Source organism: Atta colombica, unplaced genomic scaffold (assembly GCF_001594045.1).
Source record: "Atta colombica isolate Treedump-2 unplaced genomic scaffold, Acol1.0 scaffold105, whole genome shotgun sequence".
Classification (NCBI taxonomy): domain Eukaryota; kingdom Metazoa; phylum Arthropoda; class Insecta; order Hymenoptera; family Formicidae; genus Atta; species Atta colombica.
Window position 1 is genome coordinate 93,954 of NW_017259190.1, and position 17,474 is coordinate 111,427.

At 39.5% G+C, this 17,474-nt stretch overlaps 1 protein-coding gene and 1 long non-coding RNA gene across 3 annotated transcripts; one reads left to right on the plus strand and one right to left on the minus strand.

Annotated features, from left to right (window-relative positions):
- Positions 1 to 882: 882 nt before the first annotated feature.
- On the minus strand, positions 883 to 3,050 carry LOC108689868. The gene is made up of 3 exons (XR_001931852.1): positions 2,708 to 3,050; positions 1,550 to 1,726; positions 883 to 1,080 (listed from the first exon to the last, which is right to left on the minus strand). It is a non-coding gene; the product is annotated as an uncharacterized LOC108689868 (long non-coding RNA).
- A 3,946-nt stretch (positions 3,051 to 6,996) lies between these two features.
- Positions 6,997 to 14,434, plus strand: LOC108691065 (large proline-rich protein BAG6). 2 transcript variants are annotated; one of them, XM_018198712.1, is made up of 20 exons: positions 6,997 to 7,444; positions 7,660 to 7,780; positions 7,885 to 8,094; positions 8,172 to 8,382; positions 8,629 to 8,720; positions 8,805 to 9,096; positions 9,176 to 9,299; positions 9,381 to 9,581; positions 9,705 to 9,915; positions 10,000 to 10,122; positions 10,197 to 10,410; positions 10,815 to 11,077; positions 11,154 to 11,306; positions 11,389 to 11,479; positions 11,565 to 11,688; positions 11,781 to 12,087; positions 12,160 to 12,293; positions 12,381 to 12,587; positions 12,675 to 12,806; positions 12,995 to 14,434. In XM_018198712.1, the coding sequence occupies exons 1-20, from the start codon at positions 7,382 to 7,384 to the stop codon at positions 13,421 to 13,423; spliced, it is 3,702 nt and encodes a 1,233-aa protein (XP_018054201.1). In that variant the 5' UTR covers positions 6,997 to 7,381; the 3' UTR covers positions 13,424 to 14,434. The 2 variants fall into 2 exon arrangements, with proteins under 2 accessions (XP_018054201.1, XP_018054192.1); XM_018198703.1 differs by having other exon boundaries at positions 7,382 to 7,444; positions 8,611 to 8,720.
- The last annotated feature ends 3,040 nt before the right edge of the window (positions 14,435 to 17,474 follow it).

Below are 17,474 nucleotides of genomic sequence, written 5' to 3' on the forward strand. Positions count from 1 at the left end.
TCTTTCTCTCTCATTCTCTCCCCCTGCGCCTTACCACCACACGCCCCCAATACTATGCATATTCTCATTCCTCTCCTTCCTCGCCTCGTTGTTCACCTCGTATACTCCTTCTCCATTTTCCTGCCGTGCTCCACAGCATGTTCTTTACTCCCTCGCCGTAGCTACCGTGCTTACTCAAATCCGGTCCCCGGTAGGGGCCGACGCTTTTATCTTCTCTTTTTACGTTTATCCAATTATTCCCGGAAGTTTCGATTGCTCGAAAGGAAAAATATCTCTCGTCTCCATTTGTGGATCCTAACTGAGGAAAGACGAAGGAGTTTGGCCAGGACAGCCGCGTTCCGACGAAAGATTCATCAACCTCTCCTCCGTTGTCTGTATCGTATACATGCTGCAAGCGTTGTTTGCACCGATAAATGGATAGATTGCTCAACTTGTGACCTTTGCTTAACTGCTTTGCACGGTGCGCGACATGAAAAAAGTATACAGATAATTCTTTTGCGTTCTCTTTTCCAGTCATCCTTCATTGTGCTTTCTTCCTTTTTTTTTGTTACAAACCGTTCATAACGTTCTTTCTATTCTTCGTCTTTTTGCGCATTCTTTTAGTCATAAACTCTGAATCTAAAAATCGATTATATATAACATTATAAATATTATAAAAAAATCCATTATAATATAACATTATAAATAATTGTCGACTACGGCAGATGTGATTAACTTACATGTTAGAAAGTTGTACAAATTCTGAAAAATAAATTGAATTATTTTTATTCTCTAATCATATTTATGTTTAGTGAAAGCGAGATTCTAAATTCGTAAAAGAAATACAAAATTTTTTTGAAATGTCATTTCAATGGAATCGGCCGAGAAACAGCTGTTGTCGTTGTCATTGTCAGGCTCGTTAGAGCCTTAGGCTCAGTCATTCATTCATCATCGGCAATTATTAAAAGTGGAGTCGACCGAATGTCCTGTTTCTTACATTCAAGTGTATTTTGACAAGTGATTTATGATCGGATGTCTCAGGTAGTCCAATAGCTTTCGTCGCGACTTTCTCTTTTTGTTCCTTTTTCGTTTACCCTATGTCTGAAATAGATATATAATCTCAGTATCTTAGATATATACTTCGTTTTAATTGACACAAATATCGATATTATTCGATGAAAAATTATTTTGAAACGTGGCATCGAAATTCGGAGTGGCCGAAATTATAACGGGGCTTTTTATCAGAATGTAAACGGTCGCAAGAAACATGGTGCTTTCCCCTCCCCTCTCTCTCTTACTCTCTCCCTCTCTCTCTCTTTCGCCGGTTACAAATTGAAGAGATAAATCCCAACTTCAGTTAATCATCATAAGGAGAGCGTACTCCCGGGAGTACGCGTGTCCGTGTCGAGATCGTAAGTGTTCTATCAAGGGTTTCTCTGTTCATCGTAAAATAATATCGATTACTTAATGAGCTCGGCGATGCGGCGGCGCTTCACGGGTCGCTTGTCATCCGAGTAAACGCCTCTATCTATACATATAACGTGGCTGTTTACGCGCATGATTTACGTACCCATTTATGTGCTGTAACTCGCCAGAGGTATGTCGTGTAAATTCTCGAGCACGGCGCCACCGCGACTCGCCTTATATCTTCTTTAAGCTATTCCACATTGGCTGATCCCCCATGGTCTATCTGTACTGGCGCGCCTACAATTCACCTAATCTCTCCCGGCGCATAAAGGTCATCAAACTGTGAACAAAACAATGCGACGAAAAACATATAGCTTTAATTTTCCATGTACATTCTTCAAGAGTCAAGGGAAAAGAAATTCCAACAATTTTCATCCCAAGAAACGTGATTTTATTTATTTCCCCCGTTCAAGATAGGCAGAGGTACGAGGAAGTGAGAAAGAGAGAGACAGAGAGAGAGAGAGAGAGAGAGAGAGAGAGAGAGAGACTTTTCTCTTTTATCCCGTTGCTGTCGCTATTATTCGCTGCGGGCACGGAGTAATACGGGAGCGAGGAAGGAAGTCACAACATACGGGAGATGCCAGCAGGCAAAAGAAAAACAAAGCAAGACGTGGCAATGCGAGGCAAGGCAAGACAAGGCAGGGCACGAGGCATAAGGTACGAGGTATGAAGCGGAGGAACCTAACTCCGTGCCTCGGTTTAACGAATGCGAGAATGCGGCCTGGCGCCAACGCACACACGACCGCCGCCGCCGCAGCCGCCGCATCACGCACTCTCGCCTCTTTCGCCAGCTCTCTTTTTCTCCTCCCTTCCCCTTCTCTCTCTCTCTCTCTCTGTGTGTGTAATGATCTTACCGGAGTTCAAAATATTAAATTATAACCGATCTTTCAACGTGTCTGCCTCATGTTTGGAATAATGATCATATTTAAAATATATATCAAGATTACTTCCTAATAAATAAGAGTTAACTCGTTCCGTATCTTGTAATGATTTTATTAGATATTTTTCTGTGGTGTTTCTCTTAAAACATATCTCGATATTATTCTCTGGAATATTCTATGTGTCTCGGTATTACAACAAAAGCTTAATGATATGTAATGTAATATAAACGCGTGCAAACTCTTATAAGCTATTTACTCGGTTTAAGTAGACTACTCAATTTTAATAGTACATGTTTTTAAATGGCTTGTAAGCGATCTCTCACGTAAAGTTACTTAAAGAGTTATTACCGCAAAATAGAATAAATCTTAATATACATTACCCTCTCTCCTTTTTTTCTCAGCGTCCGTATAAGTACATCGTTTCTCTCTGACGCTCTGCCTGCATCTGTGTAGCATAGCTTCGAGGTATGCAGGCAAACTCCTCCTTTTCTTATCGAGAAAAAGAAACGGTGGAGGAAAGAAGCTGGAGGAGAGCCGAGAGTGGAAGCAGAGCGAGGAAGGTAGCGGTGCGGACATCGAGAGTACACGATAGGCATTTTACATGCTGCATTGAAATATTAGGAAATAATTGCTTGACGTGGGCGACGAGGACAATCAGGAAAATCAGCTTGATCCGCGATTTGGAAGCGACTGGATTCTAATGGTGCATCGCGCGATCAATAGATTATCGTTTTTTGACAATAAATCGATTCGTCCTTTTTAGCTGCATTTTCTTTCTATACTTTTTTCAAACCTTCTTTCTTTCTTTTCTGAAAAAAAAATACAGTGTCTATTTAATTTTACATGCAAACGTAATCCTTCACATTCTTGTACTTTCTATCATATTCTTGCGCAATCCTCGCAACACACACATTCTCAAGCAAGACTTTTTTCTTGTACTGTGCAATAAATAAATGCAGATTTTTGACAGAAAAACTGCAAAGTATGATTGCAAAGTATTATACCAATTTTGCTTTTCTCTTTTACCAAAGAGAGAGTTGTATTATCAATTTCTTGGAAGTTGCGGTCAAGTCCGAATTATAAGAAATGTTTGTCTTCGCTTTTTCATGCTTCTGGCATCTGATCTTTTTTTCTCTTTTTTTTTGTTCTCTCTTTTTCATTCGTTCAGTTTACGCGGCGCCGTGCCGCGTGGTTGACCGCGAAAGGGGTAAAAGAGAAGATATACGAGAGAAGATTAAGTTAAACACGTACTGACGATCTAAATCTAGACGTCGTAAAGTTGCGAGTTTGGCTTTTCTTCGCTTCTAAATCGGATCACAATGAAAACATTTATTTTATTCAAACTCTCATTCTCTAGAGGTTTACATTGACATTCGTTACTCTCGTAACAATTGCAATTCTGCTTGATAAATATCAATCGCAAAAAATGATAAACGAGAAAAATGGTAGAGAAGCGTTTCGTTTAAACTTTTTAGTTTTTCGCTGATTTGCATTACTTTCCATTTTCTGTATTCACGTCTATTCCAGATAGAATCATAATTAAGTTATAATTTAGTTATGATATTAGGTAGTAAAAAGAAATCCATTATTTTTCCATTCAATTTCATACAAAAATAATGGATTTCTTTTTACTACACCTAATATCATAGGATGTCATATCATTTACTATTTAAAAATAAATTTATAAATAACAAATAAGGTAATGTCAAACATGATAATATCCTTATGATGTTATTATATAACTTCTGTTTTAAAACTAAATACAATAAATAAAATCGAAATGTTTCCTATATATTATATTTTAACTAATTGAGTAACACTTTAATAAACCATTTTACATTTTTGATCTAATTTTTTGCTATAAATTGACCTTTCTGTTACTGTTATTTGCATTGTAATTTTGAGCTTGATTTCTATTTTGATTTTTATTTTAATTAACTTCTGTGTTTTACTTGAGTATACAGAAAAATATCATTCTATTGCTAAGAAAAGAGATTATACTCAATTTACTTTCATTCTTTTAAATAAAGATTATACATTTAACAAAGAGAGAATATTTTCTTAATAATAATCTTAAAATTTTTCTTGATAATAATCTTACTTGTTACAAATTAAAAAAACCTCATTAGTATACTCATAAGAACTTATTTTCTTTTGAAATATATTTTTATCAAATTAATCGAAGAAACAACTTCATATAATAAACAAATCAAATTTGTTTTGATTTAATAATCTTAATTGAAGTTCTTAATCTCATGCCGATCGTAAACATAATTAAAGGATTATCACTTAGAAATGTTCCCCGCATTTCTTGTCGTGGTATTTCCAGGCGACATTGAGAGCCTCTGACGCGTGTGTTTACGGGGATTTAAAACCGGTGCCATTCCGCCGCGGCCACGGTCGAAAATTCCGACCGAATTTTTCACTTCCATCGCTCTTACTGGATCTTGTTTTCTGTATGGATACGGGACCCTTCGGGGTCGTTTCTCGGCGCAGCATAGTAGAGAGAGATCGGAGAAAAATGGGCGCCCATTGTTGGACAGTCCAGGAAGACCTCCATATCGCGGGATCCGTTCGTGATATCAAATCGTCATTAACATTTTTCCGAATATCCCAGTGAGTAAAACGCTAGCAGTTTGTCGATCGGCGGATCCGAATGGAGATATTACCGTAGATTGACAGACTACATCCGCATTAATCTCGGTTCTGGCGGTCCGCCGACATAAGCCATGTTTCGCCAATGTAAGATTAACTTTCGGGTTTAATACTTACTGCGTTTGACCAGTATTCATAGTCGGTTCTTATATATAAGTTCTTAAGATGTAAACCAATTACGGAGCTATATTAGCATCTTAAACACTGCTTAAAATACTTGAAAACGATCAACTTGAAATTTAAGATGTTAATTACTTAAGCTTGTAAATTAAATAAGAAGATAGACTGTGAGTACTGACTTTTATTTTTTTCTAATTCTTAGAAAAATATAAAGAGAAAATAGAATCAAAATTAAAGTTAATCTTATACTGATGGAACCGGACCATAATCTAACAGCAATTGCAGCAGAGCAAAAATCTGTAAACACTTGAATGGAATATCTCATATTTAAATACGAAATGATTTTGATCAGTTTCTATATTAAATTTACTATTATGTTATTTTGTATTTTATCAATTAATAAATTTTAGTATACTTGTGCTGATAAGATTTATCTGCTATATTTTTGCTAATAAGATTTGGTAGCTGAGATGTCCAATGACTATAAAATTACATATTACATCACTATATATTAATTATTATGTTATTATATCATATTCTTATGTTGAGACCGTTTTCTTCACTAAAGCGTATCATCCTATTTATACATCAACTTTGAAATGCAATAATTAAATTACTGCGTTCGTAGAACCTATTGTAAAACGTTTCTTTGTTCTAAAAAAATAAAGTTGAACTTTTGAAAAATGAATATTGTTCTTTTATCATTCAGGTCATTTTTATACCGATTCTACCAATTAGATTGTAGATTAACTTTAACCTCGGTTCAACTTACTTTTTATCTTTTTTTAATTTTTAGAACTAGAGAAAATAAAAACTGAACTAACCAAAATTAAATTAAGTTAATCAATTGGTAAAACATAAGAATTAGAAAAAAATAACAATCAGTAAATTAAATTGAAATTAAAGTTAATCTATATTGGGAGAAATTAATATTATATAATCATTTCTATCAATACAGATTAACTTTATAAATCTCTTTATAAATCTTTAATTTATATTTTATCTTTTTCTAATTATCAGAACTTTTTTTTTTCTAGAGAAAAATAAAAGTAAGTTAAATCGATGTTAAAATAATTTATATTAATAGAAATGGGCCGCTAATATCGCTCATTTGCTAGAATTATTGTATTTGCACAAGTAAAAAAAAAAACAAAGTTTCCAAAAAATAAATCTGAATGTTTTGAATCATTAAAATTTTATAGTTAATTTTAAAATACAACTTTGGAGTATTAATTGATTTTAGAGAAATAAAAATATATTATATTCTTTTTCTTTATATCTCCATTCGTTTTCTATAACCAGCACCAAAATGACAATTGTAATCATCATTCTGTTTTTATTATTCGTTAGACGTAAAATAAGAATAGAAATATTGAAAAGTACTGAAAGCGTCCAAATCGATCGCAGCCATATTTTTATCATTTAATAACTTAAAATATCGAAACCAATTAGACTTCGGATGTCTGATGCATGCATGTCCTATGTATCTATTTCCTTCAACAATAATACGAAATAATAATTAAAAGAAATAATCAAATTTTGAGTAGCTCGACGCGTTCACTTTCAATAATTTCTCAAAAATCCATAAATGGCAATCTTCATTTGATTTAAAGTTAAGAATCCGCGTTTCAAATTAGTAGAAACAACAGATATACAAAAAAAAAACCAACTTGAACCAACTCTACAATGCGCATCGTCGTGCCATCCATTGATACATTTGACAATCTTCGACGTAACCATCGTCGTGCACAACATATGGTAAACGTTCATTCGACTTCTAGTAGCTTCCGTTTAGCGCGATAAATTTTTAGTGACTATCGTCGCCACGTGTTGCCAGCATTGACCGCATCGCCACTGTCGAAATTGTCGAAAACGGCATTCTGGGTAACGTCGCGTCCCCCTTTGCGCCACCTTCGTTCAACCCAAGACATTGTGCGACGTAATGAAACTCGCGACAAGGGCCGAGCGCGAGAACGTGGTGACGGGCAAACGAGCGAAACGAGCGAACGCGCAGTGAGCGGAGTCGAGGATCAACGAACATTATCCTACGATCATTCGTTCACTTCCGATTCCACTTCTTTCCTCGCCTCGTTAGTCGAACGTGCCGAACGTACGAGAAGTCGCGACCCGAAAAGACATCGTGCCAAGGCACCGTAGCCCGAATCTGTGAGTATCCCGGATATCCTGATACCATTGTACGTTTTGTCGTCGCCATCCATCCGACGACACCTCCAAGCTTTTCATCGGAACTGAATCCGCGTGCTACGCGCCCTACGAGGATGATCGACCTAACAGTCAAGACCTTGGACTCGCAGAATCACGTCTTCTCCCTGGAAGACGACGTAAGTCGCCCCCTCTTTTCCTGATTCCGTGATCACGTGTCGATCGCCGCGGTTCGCTGCGATCGACACGCATCTATAGATGTTAGAAACATCTGGAGACAACTGAAAGAAATATACACGGCTTGTTCCGTACACTTGAATACTCCATCACCCAAGTGGATCTCTTATTTGCTTAATTATATAATGTATCTCTGCATATTCTCTCTCCCTTAAAGCAAATCACAGTACGCGGCTTTAAAGAGTACATAGCAGAGTCCGTCGCAGTACCAGCCGATTCGCAGAGATTGATTTATTGTGGACGAGTGCTTCAAGATGAAAAGAAATTAAATGATTATGGTATATATATATATATATATATTGCACACACCTACTTATATAAATAACTTGCCGCAAGTTATATGTAGTATGACAGGCATGCATTGACATAATGTTATCTTTAGATGTCAATGGAAAAGTCATACATCTGGTGCAACGTGCGCCGCCTCAGCCTGGTCAACATGGAAACGATGGTGGACAGACACAGGGGCAGGGCAGACAGGGCTGGCAGAGTTCACAGAGGCCACATTATCGAGTTACACGCACTCAGATGCATGGAAATGCGATGTATCTGGGAGCTATGTCTGTGCCGGCCGAAATCGTTGAAGGCCATGGTAATGCTGATTTTTTTTATTCTTTCCTACATGTGTTCTCTTTTGCTTAATATGTGACATTTTGGTGGCTCCCTCAGGTATACCGCAGTTGAGCAATAGTTTGTCTGGTAGTAGACTCAATCATGCTGGTCGAATGCTCGATCATGTGAATGAGCTGCTCGACCGGCTGGACGATCCTAGTGCCCCACCTCTACATCCGCCCCCACAGCTTTATCCATTGACGACGACGCAGCAGCAGCAGCAGCAGCAACAGCAGCAACCACAAGATTCAGAGCTCGAACAAAACGAGTGAGTTGAATGAGTATTTAGATTGTAAGTTGTTTTCTCGCAACAACAATGACTGTGTTCAGCAAAGAAAATTGATCATTGAATTGCTCAGTGATTCTTTAATATGATTGGTTTTCTATTTAGATTTGCAAAGAATTCAAGACAAAATCCAATCGTGTTAAAAAATCTTAAGTGCTCATTGATTAATTTTGTCTGTTGAACGCAGCCAATGCTTATGTAATTCTTCAGGAACAACGACGTTTCTAGAGATGACGGTGCTAGACTTGCTGAGGCAGCCGCTGTCGTCATCACAGCCGCGTTGTCAGCTGCCGGGGCACGCGCAGTTGCACTGGCCAGAGGTTTGTATATTTGCAGATCTGATTCCGATTACTTTTTAAATACTTTAGCATAACTTTACATATTGTGGTGTCTCTTCTTTTAAGATGTGACTACTCGACGATTTGTAGACAGCAATTTTAATGGTGAAAATACGAGAGCTTCAAGCGACGCAAATGAGCAAAATGATGCACAATCATCACAGTCACAGTCACAATCTCAATCGCAGTCACAGTCTCAGTCGCAGTCACACTCTCAGTCGCAGTCACAATCACAATCGCATTCGCAGTCGCAATCTCAATCGCAGTCGCAATCTCAACCACAACAGCAACAACACACGACTACATACGCGGAGGCTACATCGAGCATTCCTAACCAAAATAGACGTACTCAGCAGGAGTATGTATCAATTCAGATATTTGTCGAATTAATTAGCAGATGTAGATGTACATATGATTGTTAATTATTTGTCTTTTAGTCTCCCGCGACCTCCACAAATGGCAATATTATTGCAAAGACTGTGCAACACTCAAGAACGATTGAGGCCATATTTGGAACGTTATTGCATGCTTACACTTCTCGATCCTTCGTTACCACCGGGGGTAAGTCAAGGATTTCGATTAATCATTAAACACGTTAAGACAAAAATTTTTTACTGAAAACTGACTAATCGTTATGTTTAGCCCGGATCGCAAAACGTAGAGGAGAATCAGAGAATAGTGGACGGAGTCAGTGAAATTCTGCATTTTATGTCGCATTGCTGTCACGCGCTGAGTGACATTATCATTGATATGAGTCAATCACCGCCTAGAAACTTGCGATGCCGACCGATAATAGTACAGCACTCGGCTATTTTACAGCCTGGTATTCCGATCCAGGTGGAGGTGAGCATATCGATTAATAAAAAAAATACACAAGAAATAAAATAATAAATAACTGATTCCGCTCCTATTTATCCATATAATTGATATTATTTCAACATTTCCTTTTTTTTTTATTTTACACAGGCACATATTAGTTTGAATGGTCGCAGTGCTAATAATAATAACAGTAATGATGAGACAACAGAATCTGGTAATCAGGCGCAATCGGATAACGTGGGATCGACAACTTCGTCGCGCGTTAATACCGAGGAGGGTAATCAGGAGCGAGAATCCGACAATGCGGCGCAGTCGCATGCAGAACGATCACAACAAGATCAGAGCCAATCGCCTTTCGGTTCGTTTCGTTATATTACGATGCAATTCTACAAAATGCTAGACGGTATATCAAAATATATATGTATGTATTTTACCTTTCTAGATACAGTATTCAATTTACCGAATAATGTTGAGGTGCTGATGGAAGTTAGTTCCGAGAGCAATATAGATGCTGGATCAAGCAATGAACAGAACACGTCAGGCAATGAAAACAACAACAATGCTCGTAAGTCGTGTATTACATGACATATTTGGCTTACTATTAAAGAAACAACGCTTACCTATTCGACATTTTTGTAGGTAGAACAAATGTGTTTCCGTTCGGCACGCCACCTCCGCCGTATTTCATGCGAAATTTTATGCAAGCTGTTGCTGGACACATGGTGCACGGCGGTATTACTACCACAACTATAAGCACGAGAAATCAGCCTGTTACTACTGCAGGAACGCAACAAGGTATCTCTTCATCAATGGACAGTGGAAGCACCAATGCTGGTCAAAGCACTCAAGCACGGTATAATATTGGAAATATTGACAATATTTTTGTAACATTATGAAATCTTATGATTTATATGACATTTTTCCTTGTTTCGAGTTATGGCCGCAGCATAGATAGCGCATAATGCACAATATATAAGAATCAGCTAATCAAAATTTTTCTTTTCTATGAAATAGGAGGAAAAGAAGATTTCTAATTGATTGATTCGCTTATGCACTATGCGTTATGCAAAAGTCTGTGCTACAGCCCTTAGAGTCATAAAGAAAATTATCCAATCGTATTTTATGTTCTTTATGACAGAAATGTGATTGGATAATTTTCTTTATGCATATGATAATGTGGCTATGCAAATTTGTATGGAATGGCCCTTACTCTCTAAAATATTGACATCTAATATTAAATATTTGTGAAATATACAGAAGCAATTCGGGTACTCACCCTACCACCGCCACGCAAACTCGAAGTACATCGCGACCGCATGTGTTTCATCATCATGCTCATCCAATGGGTCTCGGCATGAGTATCGGACTAGGTCTCGATTTCGATCCCTATCTTCCATGCAACTCACATCATGTATACCGTTCTCCGAGTACTACTGTAACTACCGAGGCAACTTCTTCACAAACAACGCGCACGACGTCGACAACTACAGCGGATGCTCAGAATCAAACTAATCAAACTGGTAGATAATGCGAGGATCAAAATATAATTTTTTTTTGTAAATACGTATTTCTACAATTGGAAAAATATTTTTCTAGCAACAACTTCGACTACGACCACCAGTTCTACTTCTGCGAACGTAACATCAACGACGAATGCAGAAACGACTACTAATAATCCTTTTGTGACTTTATTGCAACAAATATTAAGTCAATCAGCAAGCGGTCAATCGCAATCTTTACATAGTAACGGTAATTTAAATATTATAGTAACAGCGAACCTAAATATTAATTGATATTTAATATTAATTGATTGACGTTGATTATGTTACAGTTCCAAATTTAATGGAAAATCTTGGGAATATAATGCAAATGGTACATGGTAACGTACATAATAACATACACGTAGGATTCTTAAGTGATAGGTGCGTTAAATAATTAAAGGATCAAAGAATTATTCATTATGAATACATAACATTAATCGCGCAATTTTTTTCTCTTGATGATCAGCTTAATCGGAAATCCTCCATCATTGGCTAGTTTGTTCGAGGGTGGTGGTCTATCTATGGATCTTTTCACGTCGCATGAATCTGGCAGAGAGGAGAATTTTCTCGTCGATCTCTTCGTAGTTCTGGTAATTTCATCATTTGCAACTTTAACGTTGCTTATTACATGATGCAAAGTTTTTATTGTTCATAATACTAAAGAGAAATTCATCTCATACAGGCACAAAATACGTCTCTGGATGGATTGATCAGAATACGTCTCGGTCAGTGGGGACCTATCGCTCGTCTTCGAAGACCACTGCAAGAGTTCCTACAGTATACATTCTCGAGCGCCTCATCATCAGACGCTCTGCAAGAACAAGCAACTGAGCGTTTACTTTCTCAACTACGGCCTCATATTCAGAATCTTCTGGCGTCTGAGGAAGACACCAGCGGCAGAATTGGATCCCGCGTTGATCTTTGCGCGACCGTCGAATCGTTGATTGCTCGCCACGCAAGAGATATACTTAGAATCTTATTCGACACTGGTTGGTATTTTAATACTACGTATTGTGTATATTTTAAAATCAACAAACCAAATACACACATTGAATTTACAGGAATCGATGATACTAGGTTCGGACAAGATATATTGAATATCTTGATGAACATGTGCAATCAAATCTGTACAGTACTTCGATACTCGCTACGCGGCGGCCAAGCTGGATTGGAGGCGATTGCGACACGTTTTATGGTGAATCTTGATTCTTTTAAATGTGAAAACTGGGGAAGAAAGAATTTACCTATATCTTCTACTAACACGATTTGATTGTTTTGGTAGCGTGACTTGATGGATGGTGGCAATCCTGCTCTTCTTCAATGGGTGTTGAATGGATTTATCACCCATCTTCGTACTTACTTTTTATGCGTACCACAGCCCCCGGATTCGGAAATCATACCGCTTTTGGTGTACAGAGATGCATCATCCCAGTCGTCGGTATACTCGACATCGACCCGCCAATCCACACAAGCGCAACCGGAAGATGAGGTAATCAACTCTATCCTATCATTTTTTTACCGTTATGATGTATCGTTGTAATAATATGATAATACAATAAATATTCTTTATAAATAGCCGATGGAAACCGAGACTCTAGAACAGCAACAACAGCAGCAGCAACAGCAACAGTCACCACGCGAAAGTTCATTACCCGAGGAACGAGAAGAAATTCCGGAAACATTCCCTGGCCACGAAGCTTTACCTTCAGTAAGTCAATACGAATATAAAAAAGAATTTATTGAATTTGATTCTTAATAATCAAAATTCTTAATAACAAAAATTTTCCATAAAAAATTTCTTAATACATGTTTAAAAGTCTTAACGTTTCAATATATAATATTTGTTTGGCAACATGTATTTATTTAATAAGGATTTGGATATATATTTTTTTCTAGGATTGGGTCCCAATTATTGCTCGTGATGGTGTGAGACAACGTAGGCAGTTGCAAATGCAGGGTGTAACACCGAACAGCGGAGTGACGACGTTTAGCGACGCGTATCTAGGCGGTCTACCAAGTAAACGTCGCAAGTTGATCGAACAACAGAAACCGCGGTTACTAGTTAGTCCTACGCCGAATCATCATTCAACTATAGCAGCATCCATGGAACGATTAGTTAGAGAGGGAGTCGGTCGTGCCGGTGTCGAGGAAGTCGAAGGCGCCGCTGTGGCTGTCGCAGCGGATCCCGCTGTGCGTCGCGCGTTTGGTCAAGCAATCAGGGACTGCTTAAATCCGTGCCGATATGGCACGCCAGACTTTCCGGATCCATTGCGCTTCCCGAATGCGACCAAATATTTCGCGGATCAGGAACGTCCACCGAAATAATCAGCGGCGAGATATAATATCGTACTCTGACTTGTGTTATTAACTTAAAGGTGATACGTTAGGTATCGATGAATGAAAGTCGGCTGATGTCCTGAGAGAATCGACACGCAAGGAAGGAGGTCTCACATGGACAGTTACATAGAAAGAAAAAAAAATTATTTCTTTTTCCTCTCTATTGATGAAAAGAGGGAGAGAGAGAAAAAATGTATTTTTAACTGGCTGATCGACACGGTGCAGATGTATCTACATGTTATCTATATGCTCATATCAATATTCGCTTTATTAATAGATTCACATTTTGACAGAACTCTTCTCCGAATTAAGTTCATAATTAAATAATATTTAGAATCTTCCTGAAATCAAATTTTCCATCAAGTATCAGTTTCAAGGAAAATTGATAAATCAATTGATGTCAATTTTATAAAAAATTAACATTAATTTTACGAGAAATTATCATTAATTTCCGCTAAAAGAAACACAATATATATCCTGTGTATACATAAATGTAAAAACTGTTAACTGCGCACCCATCTAGTTATGATTTTTACACTCGTGCACCTGCTAGTTGGTCTGAATTGTCTTCTTCGCTTGCGTAAAAAGATTTTTTTCCATAGCTCTGTCCCTATTAAGTTAATTAATTCAAATTCCGCATTGCCTGTGACTTTGAAACAATCGTAGATCAAGAAATAGATCGAATTTTATACCTCTTTTTTTCTTGGCTCAACACACGTTTGACAGTGTTACATTTTGTAAACGGTGGCGTTGTAAGTTTCGGGAAAAATTTTATCGCGCGCGCGCGTGTTTCGTGCAGACAATTAATTCTTGCGAGATTCGACATTTTCGAAGCGATGTCTTTTTGACATGTTCTCTACGCGCGTGTCGCATCATGAGAATAACAGGTAAATTGACACGTACGATGCGCGGTATGATAACGTACTATATGTGAAGTATGTTTAATCGTTCTAATAACCAGTTGTATGGAGAAATGAAAAAAAAACCAATAAAGTTGTGTATCCCTTTTTCTTTGTCTTTCCGCATCGATTTGTACCTCCTTTTTAATGATAAGATCATGTCCAATGGATAATATCGCTTGGATAAGTAATTTATAACACCACTGGGAATAGAATTCTCGTGGCAATATCAAGACAAAGGTGAGTGCGGCTTAATACAAGAGATTAACGCAAAACATCCTTTTGATAGGTAAACAGCTTTTGAAGTAAGTGGCAAATAATTGTCCACTATAATTAGACAACAACGATATTAGAATATTTATGGAACTAAAGTAAATTAGAGATTAACGAGCCACATCATTTTATTAATCGCCTATTTTATTTATTTCTCATCTTTTTTTCTAATTTCTCATTAATTTATCGAATAATCGAAGTCGATTACAGAAAGTACAAAGAAATAGATGGTATCGCCGTCTACTGCTAGATAGCATCGTGGCACGTAACATCTGTAATAAGAGCGCCGGTTATTACACGCATGACTGACCATCACGCCCGCCGAGGAATCGGATCGCTTTACGTTCGGTTCACCTCCGCGAACCCGATACTGTCGATTAAATTTTCATAATCGCCCGAGCTAAGGGAGAGAGGCAAGTCATTTATCGAGATGGTAATCGTATCGAATTAGAAAAGGGATAGCTAACAATTTTTAACCCGTAGCATTGTCGTCACTTCAGAGCGACATTATTATTCGAATTCTGTTCGAGTGCGGGGCTGTTCATAAATCCGATTTCGAGTATCTCTGACTAACGAGGACAAATTTCACTCGATTCCGCGATAATCCTATTTGCGCGCGCGCAATCTGGAAAAATCGGGATTACGAAAATTCCTGATCGATAATCGTAGTGTTTACAGAACGGCAATGAAAACAAATGTAATTTAATTTCCGCGAGAAACTGCGCGTTTATTATCGCGGTCACTCTCGAGAACTCTTATATAGATCGATGAGATCAGATTCCGCAGCGGTTCTATCAACCGTGCACGTGTGTTAAGGTAAAGCAGTTCTTTAATCATCAACGACATTACATTGCGATCGAGCGATACGCGAGGGATACGAAGCGAGACTTTATTCGCAACGACAACAGAGACCATTCCCTCGGCCGTCGAGCGTAAGCTCGATCTTGCCGCGAATTACGAATTACAACGTAACGCCATGTAATATCTTCTTCCGCGGGGAGAGAAAAAGGGAAAGGAGGGGGAGAAAGACGACCATTATACACGCTCGACCAAAAAAAAAATGTTCCAAATGTTCCCTCCAACTCCCGGCCGACCGTTGTCGAACCACAATTTCGAGAAACGATCCGGAAAGGAGAGGCGTCGGTATTAATTGGTCGCGGACGAGGAACACGGCCGACGTTCCTCGGTTTCTTCGAGGGTTCGTTTTTTTTTTCCGCTCCGAGACGACAGAAAGATGACCGAAGACGATGACGACGGCGATGTTCCCGCGTCGCGACTCGGCGATTCTCCCTTGCCGCGCTTGGAGCAGAAGAGACCAACGGGAATACAGCTTCCCTTCCGCTTCTCCTCTCCTATCCCCCTCGTCATTCGCCGCCAGGGTATATCCTCGACCGCGTATACCGCGCTTACACCACGTACCGCGCGTATACCACGTCCACACGTACGTACACGGGCGTACACACCGCGCGGTCGTCGGTCGAAAGGCTCGCGGGGGAAGAGCGCGTAGAAAGGCATAATAAAGGCAGGTAGAGTATACGATATCCGCGCGGACTCAACGACCAGCTGTCAGCCGCGACTTGCGACAACGTGTGCGATTGGTCGCCGAGCCGTCGTTCTTTCGATCGGATTGGTCTTTTTCGCCACTCGATGACGCCTCTTTATTCACTACGGGGCGTCGCCGTATATTTTTATGCACGCAGGTTGGCCACGTCGCGTCGAACGCGATTCTTATAGGCGCACTTGGCGCGTCTCTCAAAGTCTTCAAGTCGAGCCGGTCCGCGCGGATTCCGCCGTTCGTTGCTGCTGGTGCTTAGCTGCTGTTGCTAGTGCTGCCGCCGCCGCCGCCGCCGCCGTCGTCGTCGCCGCTGCTACGAGGCCGAGGTTAAGACGCCTTGGCAATCAAGTAGAACCTCGGGCAAGCAGGGCCGGTTACGGCGCGCGGCGTCGTGTCGGTATATACACGAGTAAAGAAAGAGAGGGAGAGGAAGAGTGAGAGAAAACGTGGTACATGAAGGCGGCCATATTTAGAAAAGGAAATCAGCGAAGAGCATTTCGCGCCGCGTACCACCGGAGCTAACTCTCCTCTCCTCTTTTCTCTGTGACCCTCCATTCCACAACTACGACGACCACCTTATCGTTTCGCTCTCGTACCCTCCCGACTCTGGTTCGATCTTCTACACCAGGGGCTCTTTCCACAGCCCGCGTTCCAATGGATTTGACAGATGAAAAGTAACAGGCCGTGTCTCTCTCTCTCTCTCTCTCTCTCTCTCTCTCTCTCTCTCTCGTGCGCGCGCGCGCGCGCGTACCGATACTTCTCCATCAAGGCGAATATGTTTTAACGAAAAGGGGTAGAGAAGAGAAGCGCGAAATAAGTCATGTACTTTTCTTTTTCGCGTGTAATGGCGTCCCGATGCTAATAACGATCGTCTTTCTCTTTATCTACCCCCTCATTCTTTCAATCTCTCTTTCTTCTTTCCTTCGCGCGAAACGCGAGAAAATGCTTGCGAAATTTTTTTTTTCGCGCCTATCTATAAACGTACACACGCGCGAATGTCGATGGTGTGTACCTACTGCGCGCGTAATCACGTGCGGATAGACGGTTCCGTGGTTCGAGTTTTCCGAAGGTTTTTTTGCAGTTGCGGAGCTGTTTGTGTCGACGAAGCACGAGAGAGACGGGGAGAAAGCTCGAGAGCTTTTTCCGCGTCGCACCTACATAGCATGTAACGTTCTTTCTTCTTCGCGATCTCTTCTCTCTTTCTATGTGCACACACACATGCACATATAGTGAGAGGAAGAAGGAGAGAAGAGCGCGAGAAAGAAATCGCGTTGCATGCCGTATATATATATATATATATATATATATATAT